Source organism: Patagioenas fasciata, chromosome 4 (genome assembly GCF_037038585.1).
Source record: "Patagioenas fasciata isolate bPatFas1 chromosome 4, bPatFas1.hap1, whole genome shotgun sequence".
NCBI classification, from domain to species: Eukaryota; Metazoa; Chordata; class Aves; order Columbiformes; family Columbidae; genus Patagioenas; species Patagioenas fasciata.
The window spans coordinates 56,381,273-56,396,070 of record NC_092523.1 but is presented as its reverse complement, the minus strand read 5'-3'; the positions used below and the strand labels follow the sequence as shown (position 1 = coordinate 56,396,070).

At 39.8% G+C, this 14,798-nt stretch overlaps 1 protein-coding gene across 5 annotated transcripts in view; it reads left to right on the top strand.

The window, feature by feature from the left end:
* Positions 1 to 14,798, top strand: part of LIN54 (lin-54 DREAM MuvB core complex component) — a 40,988-nt gene that overhangs the window by 23,038 nt on the left and 3,152 nt on the right. For 3 of the 5 annotated variants that reach the window (XM_065836214.2, XM_065836215.2, XM_071807950.1), the window contains exons 3-13: positions 156 to 276; positions 2,763 to 2,908; positions 4,444 to 4,602; positions 6,898 to 7,114; positions 7,902 to 7,975; positions 8,123 to 8,320; positions 9,349 to 9,440; positions 10,699 to 10,770; positions 13,122 to 13,224; positions 13,589 to 13,726; positions 14,372 to 14,574. In XM_065836214.2, coding sequence (XP_065692286.1) covers positions 156 to 276; positions 2,763 to 2,908; positions 4,444 to 4,602; positions 6,898 to 7,114; positions 7,902 to 7,975; positions 8,123 to 8,320; positions 9,349 to 9,440; positions 10,699 to 10,770; positions 13,122 to 13,224; positions 13,589 to 13,726; positions 14,372 to 14,574 — 1,523 coding nt within the window. The remainder of the gene's footprint in view (positions 1 to 155; positions 277 to 2,762; positions 2,909 to 4,443; positions 4,603 to 6,897; positions 7,115 to 7,901; positions 7,976 to 8,122; positions 8,321 to 9,348; positions 9,441 to 10,698; positions 10,771 to 13,121; positions 13,225 to 13,588; positions 13,727 to 14,371; positions 14,575 to 14,798) is intronic. The other 2 variants (XM_065836216.2, XM_065836217.2) reach the window with 2 other exon arrangements.

Genomic DNA, 14,798 nt, shown 5'->3' with positions numbered 1-14,798 from the left:
ATAGGGAGAAATGGAGGTGAAATGTGAAATAGACAATTATTCTTCTAATTTTGTGTGCAGGTATTGTTCTTTTTTTCTAGATATACTTAACAATACAATATTTTAGATCCAAAGTGCTAAAGTAACTTTAGATCTTTTTCCCCTCCATCTTTCAGATTGCAAAGAAGACTCGAACCCCAACTTCTGGCCCAGTCATCACCAAGCTGATCTTTGCAAAACCGATCAATAGCAAAGCTGTTACAGGACAGACCACTCAAGTGTCACCAGTCATTGCAGGTTGTACTTCTCTGACTTGTTTTGCTTTACCATTTTTAAAGGGTGTTCAAAGAGATAGCGATTGCAGAAATTTTTCTGTCTCCATGATTCTACTGTAGTTTCTGTTGAAGTACCTCAAGCAATTGAAAAAACGTCAGCAGATAATTTGGTAGGTAGAAGCAGATAAATGCAGTGATTGGTACACTTACACTTTGCTCATTTAGAATTATCTTTATGATTGTAGCATATGATTGTTTTGCTTTTTCTGTAAATTGCTTTTACTTTTTGGATTTTGGGGAGGAGAAAAAAATACCTCATAGCCAGAGAAAAGGCTACTTCATAAACAGAAGGTATTTGTAGATACCTTATGTAAATACAGAGCAGGTAAAGGAGACACATACTCTTGTATTAGTTTAATCTGGTTATGGCTGGACTTAAATGTAATACATGAAAATAACAGGAAAAAGGTTTGAGTGAGAAAAGTGAATAAAGCTGTGTTGTTGCTGTTAAGTTGTTCACCTGCTTCAAACATAAGCATCGCGGAAGAGTCTAAGAAGGAATGGTTTGTCTCTTTAGAAAATAAAACTTTGTGCCATTTAAAAACAAGCAGCACCAACAACAAAACCCAGAACAAAAAAACCCTGCAGTTTATTACAGCAGTGGGACTGATGTGTCACTTGATACATCATTGCGTGTATGCAAGTAACATCTGAGCCATGTAAATTTTCTCGAAAGGACAAATGTAGGAAGCCAGAATCACCTTCAGAGCTTGAAGGATGTCTTCAACTGTTTCCAGATTGACCAATCCAAGTAGGCCTAAAATCTGTTCCACATATTTAAATGAATTTAAGCCATTACAAGAACTGGGACTTAAGCTGGCTTTAAAGGAATGCAGTTGTCTCCTGTATTCAAAACTGTGACAGATACAAGTGAATCATACATCACTGAAACATAATCTTTTCCTCGAGTTGTCAGACTTGCCTGCCCCCTGAAATCCTGTGTGCGTTCCTGGTGAAATGGGGATTTCCCATTCCACTCCCCAGTTTTCCTCTTTCTCAAACAACTGCCTTTCCTCTCACCACCCCAAACAGCCAGCACAGCTTGTCATCTTTGAGAGCTGGCATCACTTAGGGAAGGTGCAACATTTGCATGTTGTGTTTTGATTTTGTATGTGTGGTTTTATGTTTTCAGTTGCTTGGGAATATCTGCAGACTGAGGTGGAAGTTGTAAATTTGAAAGACTTGTCAATATAAGCACCCTTTTTCTGTTTCGGAAGCTGATGCCAAGGGATGCAGAGGGCGATGTAATGGGAAAGGGAAAGCTGTCACCAGGAAAAAACAAACTTGAAACACTAAATTCTGTAGATGGTAAAATTCCTACAGACTCTGACATTTTTCAGGTTGTGTGTGGCCTTAGCAGCTTCTGGCAACTATGTATGCTGCTACTTGGGCTTCACAAAAGCAAAGATTATTTTAGAGCACGTAAACCTTGGAAGAAGGCACCTTTCCACAAGTATGATGCTTTTTCCTGTTGGTTCCAGTTAATTTAGTTGTCCTATCACTTGCTGGTTTGGGATGGAAAAGTTACGCTGCTGTTCATTTCTTATTTTGATAAATGAAGTACAAGAGAATGGGTGACAGAGAGGCTATCACAGACGTGAGTTTGAGCCAAAGCACAGCAGAGGAAAGCTCAGTGCTCAAATACCCTTTGGAAAGAAACTCAAGTATGAAGAAAAAAGGAAACAAACAAACAAACAAGTCTTAAAAAAAAAAAAAAAAAAAAAAACCAAAAACCAAACAAACACAAAACAAACCACAAACAAACAAAAAGACATTTTCCACTCTGAAAGTTTTGCAATATTCCTGAGACTGATTTAATGATTTGGAGTTGCTTGTTTTGATGTTCAACCTTTTTTGCCATTGTAAAAGCAGAGAGTTTGTAGTGTTACACCACCATCCTTATTTTCACAGGAGTGTCATATATTCTGTTGGGCAGTGAAAATAAACATAAGCACAAAGAGAAGAATAAAAAGAGTTGAGTGTAGAGAGATGAAGCATCTTTTGATCACTGTAAGGCAGCTTGTTTCTACCGGCTGGGGTTTTAGCAGGAAGCAGCCCCTCACAGATGCCCAGTTTCTCTGGGCCTTGGCAGCAGCCCAGGGAGTTCCTAGGAAGCTGCCAGCTGGCTGGGGGTTCGTGCACTAGGCAGGTATTTTGAAGATCTGCATGCCTCAGGATGCTACGCTGGCTTTAAAGAGTTTTTCAGCTGAATGTCACAGAAAACTTAATGTACATTTCAGGTTTTTTAAGCCCAAGTGAATATCTTTTCATTTGCAAAAGTGAAAATTATTTTCTCCTTTGCTTAATCTAAAAGAATGCTGATGTCCTTCCTACTAGGTAATACAATCAGAAGTAGGGATTGATTGCGTGATACGCAGAGAAAAGTTTGCTTTAAAAGTTAATGTGAACAGGGATAATTTGAGCTGATGATATCTTCGTTGTTTATAGGTAGAGTTCTTTCACAGTCCACTCCAGGAACACCACCAAAGACAATAACTATTTCTGACAGTGGAGTAATTGGATCATCTTTGAGTACCACAACACAACAGACACCGAATAAAATAGCTATCTCTCCACTCAAATCCCCTAATAAAGTAAGTACCTGGTTCTGGCTGCAGCACTCTATCCCTCATGCACAGTGATCTGAATGGAGCTCTGTCTTTGCTACAAGCTCTTTATGGTCCAACTGCTCTAGAGTCTCCATTGTGCATCATGATACTCTGTGGTAATGGCCTAAGCTTGACTTTTTTGCAGTTGGCTTCTTTACTGTTGTTTTAAATAAGTAAGCATTACTGCATTCATTTCCTATTCCTGCCAGTTCTTGCCATTCCCCAAGCATCCATTCTGACAGCAGCTGTTCTCTCTTAGCCAACCACTCAAACAGTATTTTTTTATGCCTTTTTACAAAAATCAACAAACTGTTTAAGAGGAGACCTCAGTGATGTTAATAGGTTAGCACTTACTGACCATTGTCTGCTAGTGCTTATATAATTCGGTCTTCTCTAATCATGCCTGAAGTAAATGAGATTTGCAGTGGTCCTTAGCAAGTACAGAGCTGGAGACTGGAACAGGTGGGCAATATATAGAAAAGGTAACCCATCCACCGTAAGCTGCATTATGGATGAGTGTCATAGTAATGCTTTTATTTTATTTTTTAAAATCGTCTTAATAAGAGGAATATTGCTGGAGAAAGAATGAGTACACGTGTGGAACCAAGATGCATAATGCACGCAAAATATTGTTTATAAAAACTAGCATAAGACTGAACACTTTCTTAGTCTGGCTGTGCTTTAGCTATGTAATATTATACAAATGAAGTTAAAGACTTGTTTGAGAATTATTAGTGAAGGAAGCAACATGGGGAGGAAGTAAAAAAAAAAAAAACCAAACAAAAAAAAACTAGAATAAAAATTAACAGCGAGTGGGAGGTGAAAAGACTCCTTAGGGTTACATCTTGAAATAACTGTAGACAAGCAATTCTAAGTATCTTTTTAAAGCAAATTATTTTAAAAATTGGTAGTTTTCTTAAAACATAAAGAAGAAAGTTTAGAAAGAAAAGTAAGAAACAACCTTGGAATGGGTGTGGATATATAGAATAGAGTATTCAAGCACTGCACTTTGCAGAAATGCAGTCAGAAACCTGTACGCCTACAGGAATGTGGAAAACAGATTGAAAATACTGATGTTCTTATACTTTGCCTGAATCAATAGCATAAAATGAGATACTTTTTTCCTTTTCACAGCCCTCCTTTAAAACCTTGTGTTTATCATGAAATAGTCATGGTGCCAATTATAAAGCTGTTGTTCAGAAAATCCATCTTGACCAACAACAACCAAAAGAGAAGAAAAAAAAAAAAAAAAAGAAACAAAAACCAGAAGTAGTGCTAGTTTTATGCAGGGGTCTGCCAGTGCTGGAAACCAGCAATGCCTTGAAGATTCTTGTTAAAAAACTTGTCTGTGTGCTGCTGTTGCATGGTTGGACCCATGTGACTTGTGATTAAATACAGCACCCTTGTTCACAGGAAGAACTCTACCTGTGAAGAACTGTACTTCCATGAGGAAGGACATGCGTATATACAGGGTCTTCTATGCTGTGCAGAGATTTAAACTGCTTCTTTGTTTTGCCAAGCAGCTAACAGTGGTGTCAGTGGCTTCGCAGCCTCCCAACTCCCCCCAGAAGACGGTGGGCGTCCCACTGAATGTAGCGTTAGGACAGCAGATCCTCACAGTGCAGCAGTCAGCACCCTCCTCCCCTGGGAAGCCCGTAGTCAACCACACAACTGCCCAGGTACAGCCTGACTTTCCTTTGTCTTCTAGTGTGTCTCCATCTCGTCTCATCACTTGCAGGAAACTGGAGTGCTGAACTGCAAATTGGCAGTGGTCAGTCCCAATGTGTAGTAGTGTTTGCTTAATTGGCAAAAGCGTTGCCCTGAGGAGCATGTGCTTCTGCAATCAAGAGGTGCAAACCATTGCAAGCGAGTACAAGGGCATGTGGTTAGAAAGCAGCTTTCCAACCTGGAAAGCCCCATAGTTCTCATCTCTGTATGTTGAATCTCCCAAGTCATCTGAAAGGCTTCCTTTGATATGAGGAAGAGTTCTTTGGGTGGTTCTGTGTCTTCTACCAGTGTTTCTGTGCCACTGAGTAGGGCTGCTTTCCAGGCATTTGAGGTTTGCAACAATGGAGTTTGTATTCTTGTGGTAGAGGTCTACATAAGCAAGACACTGTGGTCTGAGACCTACAGAATTAGAAATTACTGATTTCTTTTTGTCTCACTTCTAGAAAAATATCAGGGTTTTCCACAATAGCTTTGATAAACTGATTTGCATTAATAAATGACAACACAAAACACCTCTGCAGTTCTTGTTTTATTCCTCTTTTGTAATCAGATGAATCTTTTTCTGTCTTAAAATATATATTCCTGGTTTTGGTAAACATGAAGGGGTTGTGTATGAGTGTAAGTAACCTGAGTGGATATAGTAGGGAATGGATGCAGTTGCATGTACAGCACAAGACCAGAGACTCGGACAGATTTTGCCAGTCTCATCTTAATGATACAGGTGATAACTGGAATGATGATACAAACACACGGATGCTAACGTGATTTGAGGTGTGGTTATTTTTCTTCAGAGTGAAACTGGCAAAGTTGTCTTTTTAAAACAGTTGTTAAAAGGTTGTCTATTAGAAGCACTGTAAGTGACAAAACAGAAATACCTGTGTGTTATATGTATTCAGTTCTGATCCAAAGCTGTCTGAAACCACAGGGTTTCACCTGTCTCTTCACTGGGCTCAAGAACATGCCCTTTGAAGAACTGTGACTTGAATTTTATGTTTTTCCCAGTTGTCCTTGGATGGTAGCCACTAATTTGTGTGCTAGAGGGAACTTCGTCCATGCTGGTCTCCCTGTGATAATACTTGCGCTGTGACTGTGCTTGCAGATAGTGCTTACTTTGAACTGAGTTTTTGAGGTTTCAGTGTACTTAAAAAACAAACAAACAAACAAAAACCAACAAAACACCTTCTTGAAAAGACTGGATTTATATTTTTAGTAAAATATATGCAAATTCAGATTGCAGCCCTGTAGCTACTGAAAGCTGGAGAGCTGGGAAAATGTTCTAATAAATAGTTACATCATGCTATCAACCAAATTTAATGCTAAAACTTAATTACAATTATATGTTTAATATCAAGATACTGAGAATAAAAAGCTGAGCTCCAAATGAAGTTAGATGGCAGGAGAAAGAGAAGGGATAAACAAAGATTTGAGGTTATGAGCAAGGCTGGAAAAGGGGGCCATTATTAAAAAAATATACTTATGTGCATAAATAAAATAAACATTTACTTGTTATCATTTTGTAGTTTGAGAGAAATTGGAAAGATGAAGTCTTGCGAATTCTGGGTGTATCATTACCCTAGCTGTGAGGCAGCACGGATCTGATGAATTCCCCTTCTTTCCCATTTTTGCTTTTTTTCTAATTACATTTGTTTTGCTACTCTTCATTGTTCTTGCTGCTTTCTTTTCTCAGCTTGTCCTTTCTTTTGTCTTCAGCTATCACTTTACGAACTCTGTTCCATTTCCTCGTCAGGGGTTGCACAGTGAATTCTGCATATTAATCACAGTCTTAACAGCATGGACCTGTACACACAGAGATAAATCATGCCACAGTCCAGCATGAACAGTTCTGCAAGGAGTTCTTACCCCATGTTTAAATTAGTAGGAATATTTCTAGGTTTGTTCATCGCTCAATTTTTGCATACAAACTAAGCAATGTTCTCTGTGGGCAACTGAAGTGTTACTCAGCAGACTTTGTCTCTGAGGAAGCGGACCAAACCACTCCTGCAAATATTAGTTTACTCTGGTGTTTGGTGTAAAGCATTGAAAATGGAAGTGAGTGTGCTTTGCTCTGAGCCATTGAGAGGCATTTAATCTCTTCACATCTGTTTTACTTTTGAAAGCAAAAACATGGCTTCTTGAGGATACATATGGATTAAGGAGTTGCTCAGTAACAAATTGAGGAATAAACATGCTGATGCTTTTTTTGCCTTTGTACAAATAACTTTGTGCTCTCTGTTTTGGCTTAACAGGCTGTGAAATCAGCAGTACAGACCATTACTGTAGGCGGAGTGGGTGCATCTCAATTTAAGACAATAATTCCCTTGGCAACTGCACCCAATGTTCAGCAGATTCAGGTACCTGGAAGCAAGTTTCATTATGTCAGACTTGTTACTGCCACAACAGCCAATAGTTCAACCCAATCGGCCAGTCAAAATCCCAGTACAAATACACAGCCTCTTCAACAGGGTAAGTATGGGTACTAATGTATTGTCTGAAATAAGGTTATTTTGGTTTTTTGTTTTGGGTTTGTTTAGTTTTGTTTTCTTGTTTGTTTTGTAAGAATTTAAAATGAGTACATAACAGATCCTTCGAGACTGCCAGACACACTTGGTTTTGTGATAGACTTGCACAGATTTTTGAAAGGTATCATATTCTAGTGTTACCTCCAGTTTTGCATGGAAATGCTTCTCTGTCTCAAATGGCTCTGTAGTTGGGCCTGAATCCTTGGAGCAGCTTAGGTTGCTTTTCCCTAGTTTACCAACTTTGTGGCTGACTTAGGTCAAGTCTCGCATCCACTGTATGAAAAGTGTGAAGCCAGGGCAGCCCACAAACATATTGCCAAAACTCCTGCAACATGAAGATCCTTGCATGTAAAATGCTTTAGAAGCACCAAATGTTTCTCCTTGTTTCTGTCCATGCTTTCTAGAGCTGTGATGGAATAAAAGATTTCAAACCGAGCTGTGATTTTTGTATTCTCCTCTTTCTAAGGGAAATCCGGTGTCCAGAGAAGCTCTGCACCCAACCTGGTTTTTAAACCATTGCTGTGAGACATGTGAACATACTCTTGTGCAAATACCTGTTTACAAAGGTGTTATTTAGACATAAGTGTTATGTGTCATGAGTTCAGCCAGTTAATCTCAGTGCATAGTTACAGTATTAAGTATCTTTGTGTTATGTGCATGTGAAAGTCTGGAAGACTGAGCTGTGGACTTTGAATAATGTGTGTTACTGTGACATTGTTTCCTGATACCAGCAAAGCCAGTGGTGGTGAACGCAACCCCAGTGCGGATGTCTGTTCCCATAGTGCCAGCACAGACTGTGAAACAGGTGAGCTAAATGTAAAAGGCGTATTCCTGACTGACTTTGGATGGAGAAAAAAGTCTGCTTTCAACACCATAATGAATTGTTCTATTAATAAAAGTGCGTTCTGAATCAACAAAGCAGTGATTTCATAAACAACTCTTCTATTTCCAGGTGGTTCCCAAACCAATCAACCCAACTTCCCAGATAGTTACTACGAGTCAGCCCCAACAAAGACTTATAATGCCAGCCACTCCACTGCCACAGATACAGCCCAACCTCACCAACCTCCCGCCAGGCACTGTACTGGCACCAGCACCTGGCACAGGAAACGTTGGCTATGCAGTCCTTCCAGCTCAGTATGTCACACAGGTATGGCATTAATCCAGAGATAAACAAGGAAATATTGCTGTTGTGGAATATAACTACCTGCCTGTTAAAGATTCTTGCTCCCCAATCCAGGTCTAGGGATTAGGTTTTTACTTTTTGCCAAGATCTGACCAACATTGAGAGTGAAAAGGATAATAAATGTTCTACTGAAGGCCAACCAGCCAGTCTGTCAGCTCATGTTAGCTCATGACATTACTAGCACCAGCCTCATTTCTGGTTCCCTTTTGGTTTTGTCACAGCTGCAGTTTGTCCCTAAAGACTCATACCATGTCCTTCCAGTCCACTTCTACAAATCTGACCTTAAAGTAAATAATACCATTTGTTGGAACTCTTCTCAAAGGCTTTGTGTTCCAGACACAATCTGTCCCCTTTGAGCCGGCCCCAGTAGGTCTGTATCTTGTAATGTTCCAATCTGTCTTCAGAACCTGTCCCAGCAGGAGAAAATGGCTATGTGTAGGTAATCCAAAAGAAGGCAGCCAAAACCAGTGTTGTTTGGCAGGTTCTTAGGAGGTTTTATTTGTTTTTTATGAGAAAAACAAACTGTTGGTCCAAGTCTGCAGTGAAGTTAGAATGTAAATCACCTTACTTGCATTTATTTAATTATGTAATAAGTGGCTTGTATATTAAGGAAGCTACTAAAGTAATTTGTGTGGGAAGCGATCCTGCTCTATTGGGGGCAGGGTTGCTTAGGAAAAGTGGGGAAATGAGCATGTGTTTAGGAGCTGGAACTGTTTGTGGTCTGAATGTTAATGTGTATAGTTTCTGTGTTATCTGTATGGTTGTGCACACTGTAATAGAGAACAAAAGTATCATCTAAAGTAAACTTTTATTGCAAAGTCTGGAGGCAGGAGGTTACTGGTCTAAGTTCTGCAAATTTCTAAGACTGTGCTTACAAGTGTATTATTTTTATAACAGTATCTGGAAAGCTAATTAAAAGACTAGCTATAAATCCTCTTGTGGATACTTTAATTTCTTGATTATGTTACACATTAACCTTTTTGTTTTGCTAGCTACAGCAATCATCCTATGTATCTATAGCGAGCAACACTGGCTTTACAGGGACATCTAGTATCCAGTCCCAAGCACGGCTACCATTCAATGGGTGAGTGTTTTGCAAAGAGATTTTAAAAAAAAAAAAAAACAAAACAAAACACAATGCACGACCTGCTGAATGAGCATCTTCCCATTATAAGGAAGGGTGGGGGCTGAGGTGTTGGGGTTTGGTTTGGGGTGTTCTCCAAGAAAATCAAGTATATTGTGGTGTGGTTATTATCTCTGAATAAACCATGTGGATCTGTCTAACAGTTGAGCCAGTCTCTTGATGAAAGCTATGTTTTTCTTTCTGTTTTTTGAACTTGTATAGCAGGAAGATGACCTGAAAGCTCCCTGTTGCTCATTCTTCATTTTGCATGCGCACCGGGATCTATAGGCCTCAAGTATTTTTTAACATCGCTTGGAAGAGGTGCTGGATGATTTAAGAGGAGGATGCTTAGCACATGCAGAAATCTAGCCAAAGAGCAAAATTAAACTAAAGCCCAAAATGGATCCTGATAGAAGGCTTTGGGTTTTTTCAGCCCTGTATTTTTCATTTAAGGATGAAAATAATGGCGAACATGTGTGGTGTGGTTTGTTTTTTGGTGGTTTTGTTTGTGTGTTTGTTTTTTTTTTCCTTCATCAACCCAGCAGACTTAGCTGTTCTGCACACTCCTTTTGTGTTATTGTTTGCTGGAAATTGTAAATGCCGAGGTGATTTTTGTTGCTGCAAACTAATCCCAAATCCAGATGCAGCTATTGAAACAAATTGATTTGATTTAATCTCCCTGGTATTACGTGCAGAAATTGCTGGATAGGGATGGAATGAATCTCATGAAAAGCGGTTAGTGACACAAAACCCAAGTTTTCAGAGCAGTTAAAACCTGTGTCTGATATAAAATTTATCTATAAACTGAATGCCATGTTTTGGCTTGCTTTCCTGTTATTTCGGAGGGGTTTTTTTAATCCAAATAGAACAAAAGGAAAGGCACAATCATGTTGTGTGAACTTTGGTTGGATCTAGTCCCTCTGCATGTAGGGAGTTCTGGAGAGGTTTTCTGATTCCAGGTTTTGGTTATGGTGCTTCCTTTAGCTTTAAGCCTCATTTCTACTTTAGGCATACAGCCAGATTTACAGCAGATAACCCAGGCTTTTCTATACTGGAAAGGCACTATATATAATAGGTATTAAACGCAGTCAGCCAAAAACCTAATGCAAGAGGAATATAATGCTTTTTTTGAAGTTTGTTCATGAGCCACTTACTTGAAAGTAAAATAAGAAGAAACTCATAAATGTGTATATAAATGCACTTTTTTTCTCCCCCACAGAATAATTTCTTCTGAATCTGCAAATCGCCCCAGGAAGCCCTGCAATTGTACTAAGTCTTTATGTTTGAAATTGTAAGTACAGCTTGGTTTTCTGGTTGGTGATTTTTTGGTTTTAAGCCTTATTTTTGACATCACAAATTTATGCTAAGAATCAAAATACAATGTTTTTACTTATGTCAGAAATATTATATCTAGATGCTGATTTAAGCTTGCTGTTGATATCGGTGGAGATGATGCAGTGCCTATGCTATTTTGCAATTCAAATGAGCTATATACACCCTAACATTTTATAAATTTCTAAGCTCATAGCCTTGTGCATGGTGGAGCCAATTCTGCTCAGCAGATGAAGTTCTGGTGGTGTTGTGAGTAAGATGACATCCCATGGTATCATTGGTGGTCATCTATACTTGGAAGTGCATCAGTAATGCCATGCTGTATCAAGTAATTTAGAAAAAATAGCCTGTGCATCTTTTCTTAAATGATTGAATAAACAAGTGCTTCTTCACTGATAGGTCTGAGTCTTGCTCATCCTCATGAGATATTTTGCTTTTCCACTCAGTGTTTTTGTAACAATTTGACATAAAAGCATTTTAAAAAGAGGAAATGGTGGGGGTTTTTAACTTGAGGCAAAGTCAGTTTACCCATTTCTGGGACAATATCAAGAGGAGATACTGAAATTTACCTGTGGTTCCCTGAATCGTTGTCTATGAAGAGGAAATCAATGGTGTGCTAAGGGAAAGCGATGCAACAGTATCTGAACCCAAGTTAAGTGTGTTTAAACTTTTCAACTTGGGTTTCTTTTCATGTGACACGTGCCACTCTGTGTGGGGAGGTGTGTTCTGTGCCTTCCTAGCCTCAAACAGGTAGCTGTTTCTTCAGACTTTTTACAAAATACGTGACTGATTTCATAGTGCCAAAATATGTTAGATGCTTAGAGTTTTCCCACTTATTTTAGTCTTTGACACCTGAATGCTCTAGAAATTCTGGGAGAACAATGGCAATGCTGGTGATGCATTGCACCTTCAGAATGCTATTTTGAAACAAATTTTTCTTGTGAGTTGCTGTAATTATACCTTTAAGTGGCTAGGCATTGGTGCAGAGCAAATGTCTAATTCACTCTGGCAAATGTGCCTTTTCATTAGTAAAACTTTTTCCTGTCTGAAACGGGAGTTGCTTTTTCCCAAATGAAGGTTGAAGGTAGACATATAGCCTATTCCTCAAAGAAGAACTTGGACAAGTTATTTGCTCACTGATCCTCTGGGTTCATACCAGCACTGTTTGTTTTGGAGACCAGGACCGTTCCACTACTGAATTTTAAATAGGACAGAAAGGACAGCTATTACAGGTTGTAGCTTGTCCCTGGAACCACTCAGGATGCTAAAAATCACCAAAATGCAAGTTGACCAGATGGAGGGTTGTCATGGGCTCCAGGGCAACCCTAATCTAGTGTTCCCAGGGCAAGCCACAGTAAGCCAGTCTTGCAAGGGGTTTAGGCTTTTAAAAATGAACACACACTCCCAGCAGGATCTGAAAAACAGCTAAGAGGATCTGCAGTTTCTACCAGCTATAGCTGGAGGTGGTACTGGAAGCACTGAAAACCTGCCAGAGTTTGTCATGGCCCAAAATCATGTTTGAGCTGGGAATGAATGTGGTTCTATCATGCGTCATGCCTGTGGGGTGGTGGGATCCTGGTTTTGGTAGGAGGTAGCAGAGGTACTTAAGAGGTGTGGCAATGTGATTTGCGTTCCTGTCAATGTTTTGCTGCTTTTTATTCACATACTTGTCCCATTAAAAATTCTTTAACTACAGCTTTATCCCCATGCAGATCCTTTCCCCTAGTTACCTGTGCTTCAAAGCCTATGAGGTGCACTGCTTGTTAGTCCTTTTCTATTCTTCCATCACTGTTTTGGCGAACTCTGCCTCTGTTCATCGCTGCAAATGGCTTATGGGCAAAACAAACAAAAAAGTCTCTTCGGTGTATTAGCTTTCCTGTTGACTGGCACTACAATTGCTTGCCTTTTTTTCGGCTGTAGGAGAGCTCCTGAAGGCTGACTTGAACTGACTACGAGGTGGCTATGGCAGGATGGCCCGTGAGATGTGGGTCAGCCACCTAGGAGTCACCATAGAAAAAAGTCTCATTAGTTTCTCTTGCTGCTATGGGATTCTGAGCTATGTGAATCAGTTCAGACAGACACCCTTGAGCTACACCTGTATGTTTAGACTGCAGCTAGAGCTGCTCTAGAGGATTTAGGCCTTGCAATGAGGCTTATACCACTTGTACACGTGGAGTTGAGCATAGGGCTGCCCTTACCCTTATTGTTGCATGTGCATATTGCCAGACTAGGAACTTCTGCTACTGCCATCAGTATTAACAACAATGTAATTATCATGTTTTCAAATGCCTTCTGCATCTTTTGTTTCAGGTATTGCGATTGTTTTGCAAATGGTGAATTCTGCAATAACTGCAACTGTACAAATTGTTATAACAACCTGGACCATGAAAATGATAGACAAAAAGCAATAAAGGTGAAGGGTCTTCTCTTTTTTTGTGCTTTTTGGTTGGTTGGGTGGTGGTGGGTGGTGATGGTTGTTTTCTTTCTTTTCTCTTGCTCCCCCACTTCTGAAGTTGAAGAGCATGTTCCCATTTGCACAGATTTTCATATGCTCATACGGAGCATTGCAATGGGACAGCTGACCTTTTGGTTTGCCTCCAAAGACAGCTGGAATGAAAGCTGTATAGCTTGTGCCTTCTGAAGCTACGGTGTGGGGCAGAAGTGGGTGTATAATTCCCTGATCTCCTCCTACATGTGCAAGGCTTAAGTTCTTTCATTGTACCTCTAAATTCTGCTCCCCGCATGCAGTGACTGACCTTTTGGGTCTGCATTGACAGGCCTGCCTTGACAGAAACCCTGAAGCCTTCAAGCCCAAAATAGGGAAAGGAAAGGAAGGAGAATCAGATCGGAGACACAGCAAAGGGTGTAACTGTAAACGCTCAGGATGTCTCAAAAACTACTGCGAATGTTATGAGGTATGATGTGTTATCTTAAAGATACTGACTTTTTCCCTTTAGTGCTGCAGCTTCTCAGATTTGCTTTGTCTAGTCTTCATATTGCTATGATTTTTTCAGATTATCTCTTCCTCCAGCAGTTTGCATGTAGAAAGCCGTGTATGTGCAAAATTGATCATTTCTGTTGTAAAGGTTAATTTTAAACCATGTAGCAACTTTAAGCTCAGGCTTAGATTTGTCATTTACTGAAGAGCAGTATTTCCTAAAGAAATCTATTGCACCAGGTCCCTCAGAGGACTTGAGTAGAACACGCCTGTGGAAGACAAAGGCAAAAGTTGTTGTTGCATCCGCTAACTGATCAGTCTGTGGATGTAGAAACAGTGGCAGACTGACTTTTCTCATAGCTCAACCACCTTATTTCCACCAAAACTAGTAGGTTGGTGAAGAAATGGATGAGTGGGAAACCATTGATTTGCATTTGATTCAAGTATACATTCTGGGAAGACATTTCAGTTTGAGGTGAGGATTTAGAGAGAAAACTACTACTTGGGGATTTCTTCTAGTGGCTAATTGATAACAGATGAAAATAAGATCTTTTGGTTGTGGCTTGTCATAAAGGGAGTAAAAGTTGCAACAGGTTTCTTACATTTTGTTTGCTTCTTTCAGGCAAAAATCATGTGTTCTTCCATATGCAAATGCATTGGCTGTAAAAATTTTGAAGAAAGCCCAGAGCGAAAGACATTGATGCATTTAGCAGATGCTGCAGAAGTTAGGGTCCAGCAGCAGACAGCCGCAAAGACAAAGTTATCTTCCCAGATCTCAGATCTGCTGACAAGGCCAACACCAGCACTCAGCAGTGGTGGGGGAAAGTAAGTTAATGCAGCACCTGGTTCAGTTGCTTCTAACACGTATGTCCCTGTCACCTTTGAATGTTATCTGCATAAGTTGTAGGAGCAGAAGCACTCAGATGAGTGGAACCTTTTGTTCACGCAGCCGTGTTTTCTGTGGAACCTAGGGTATGCCAAACTTGGCTGTGTTCAAGTATGTAACAGAGCATTGTCTTCTCATGGTTGCCAGGTGCTCACAGCAAGCA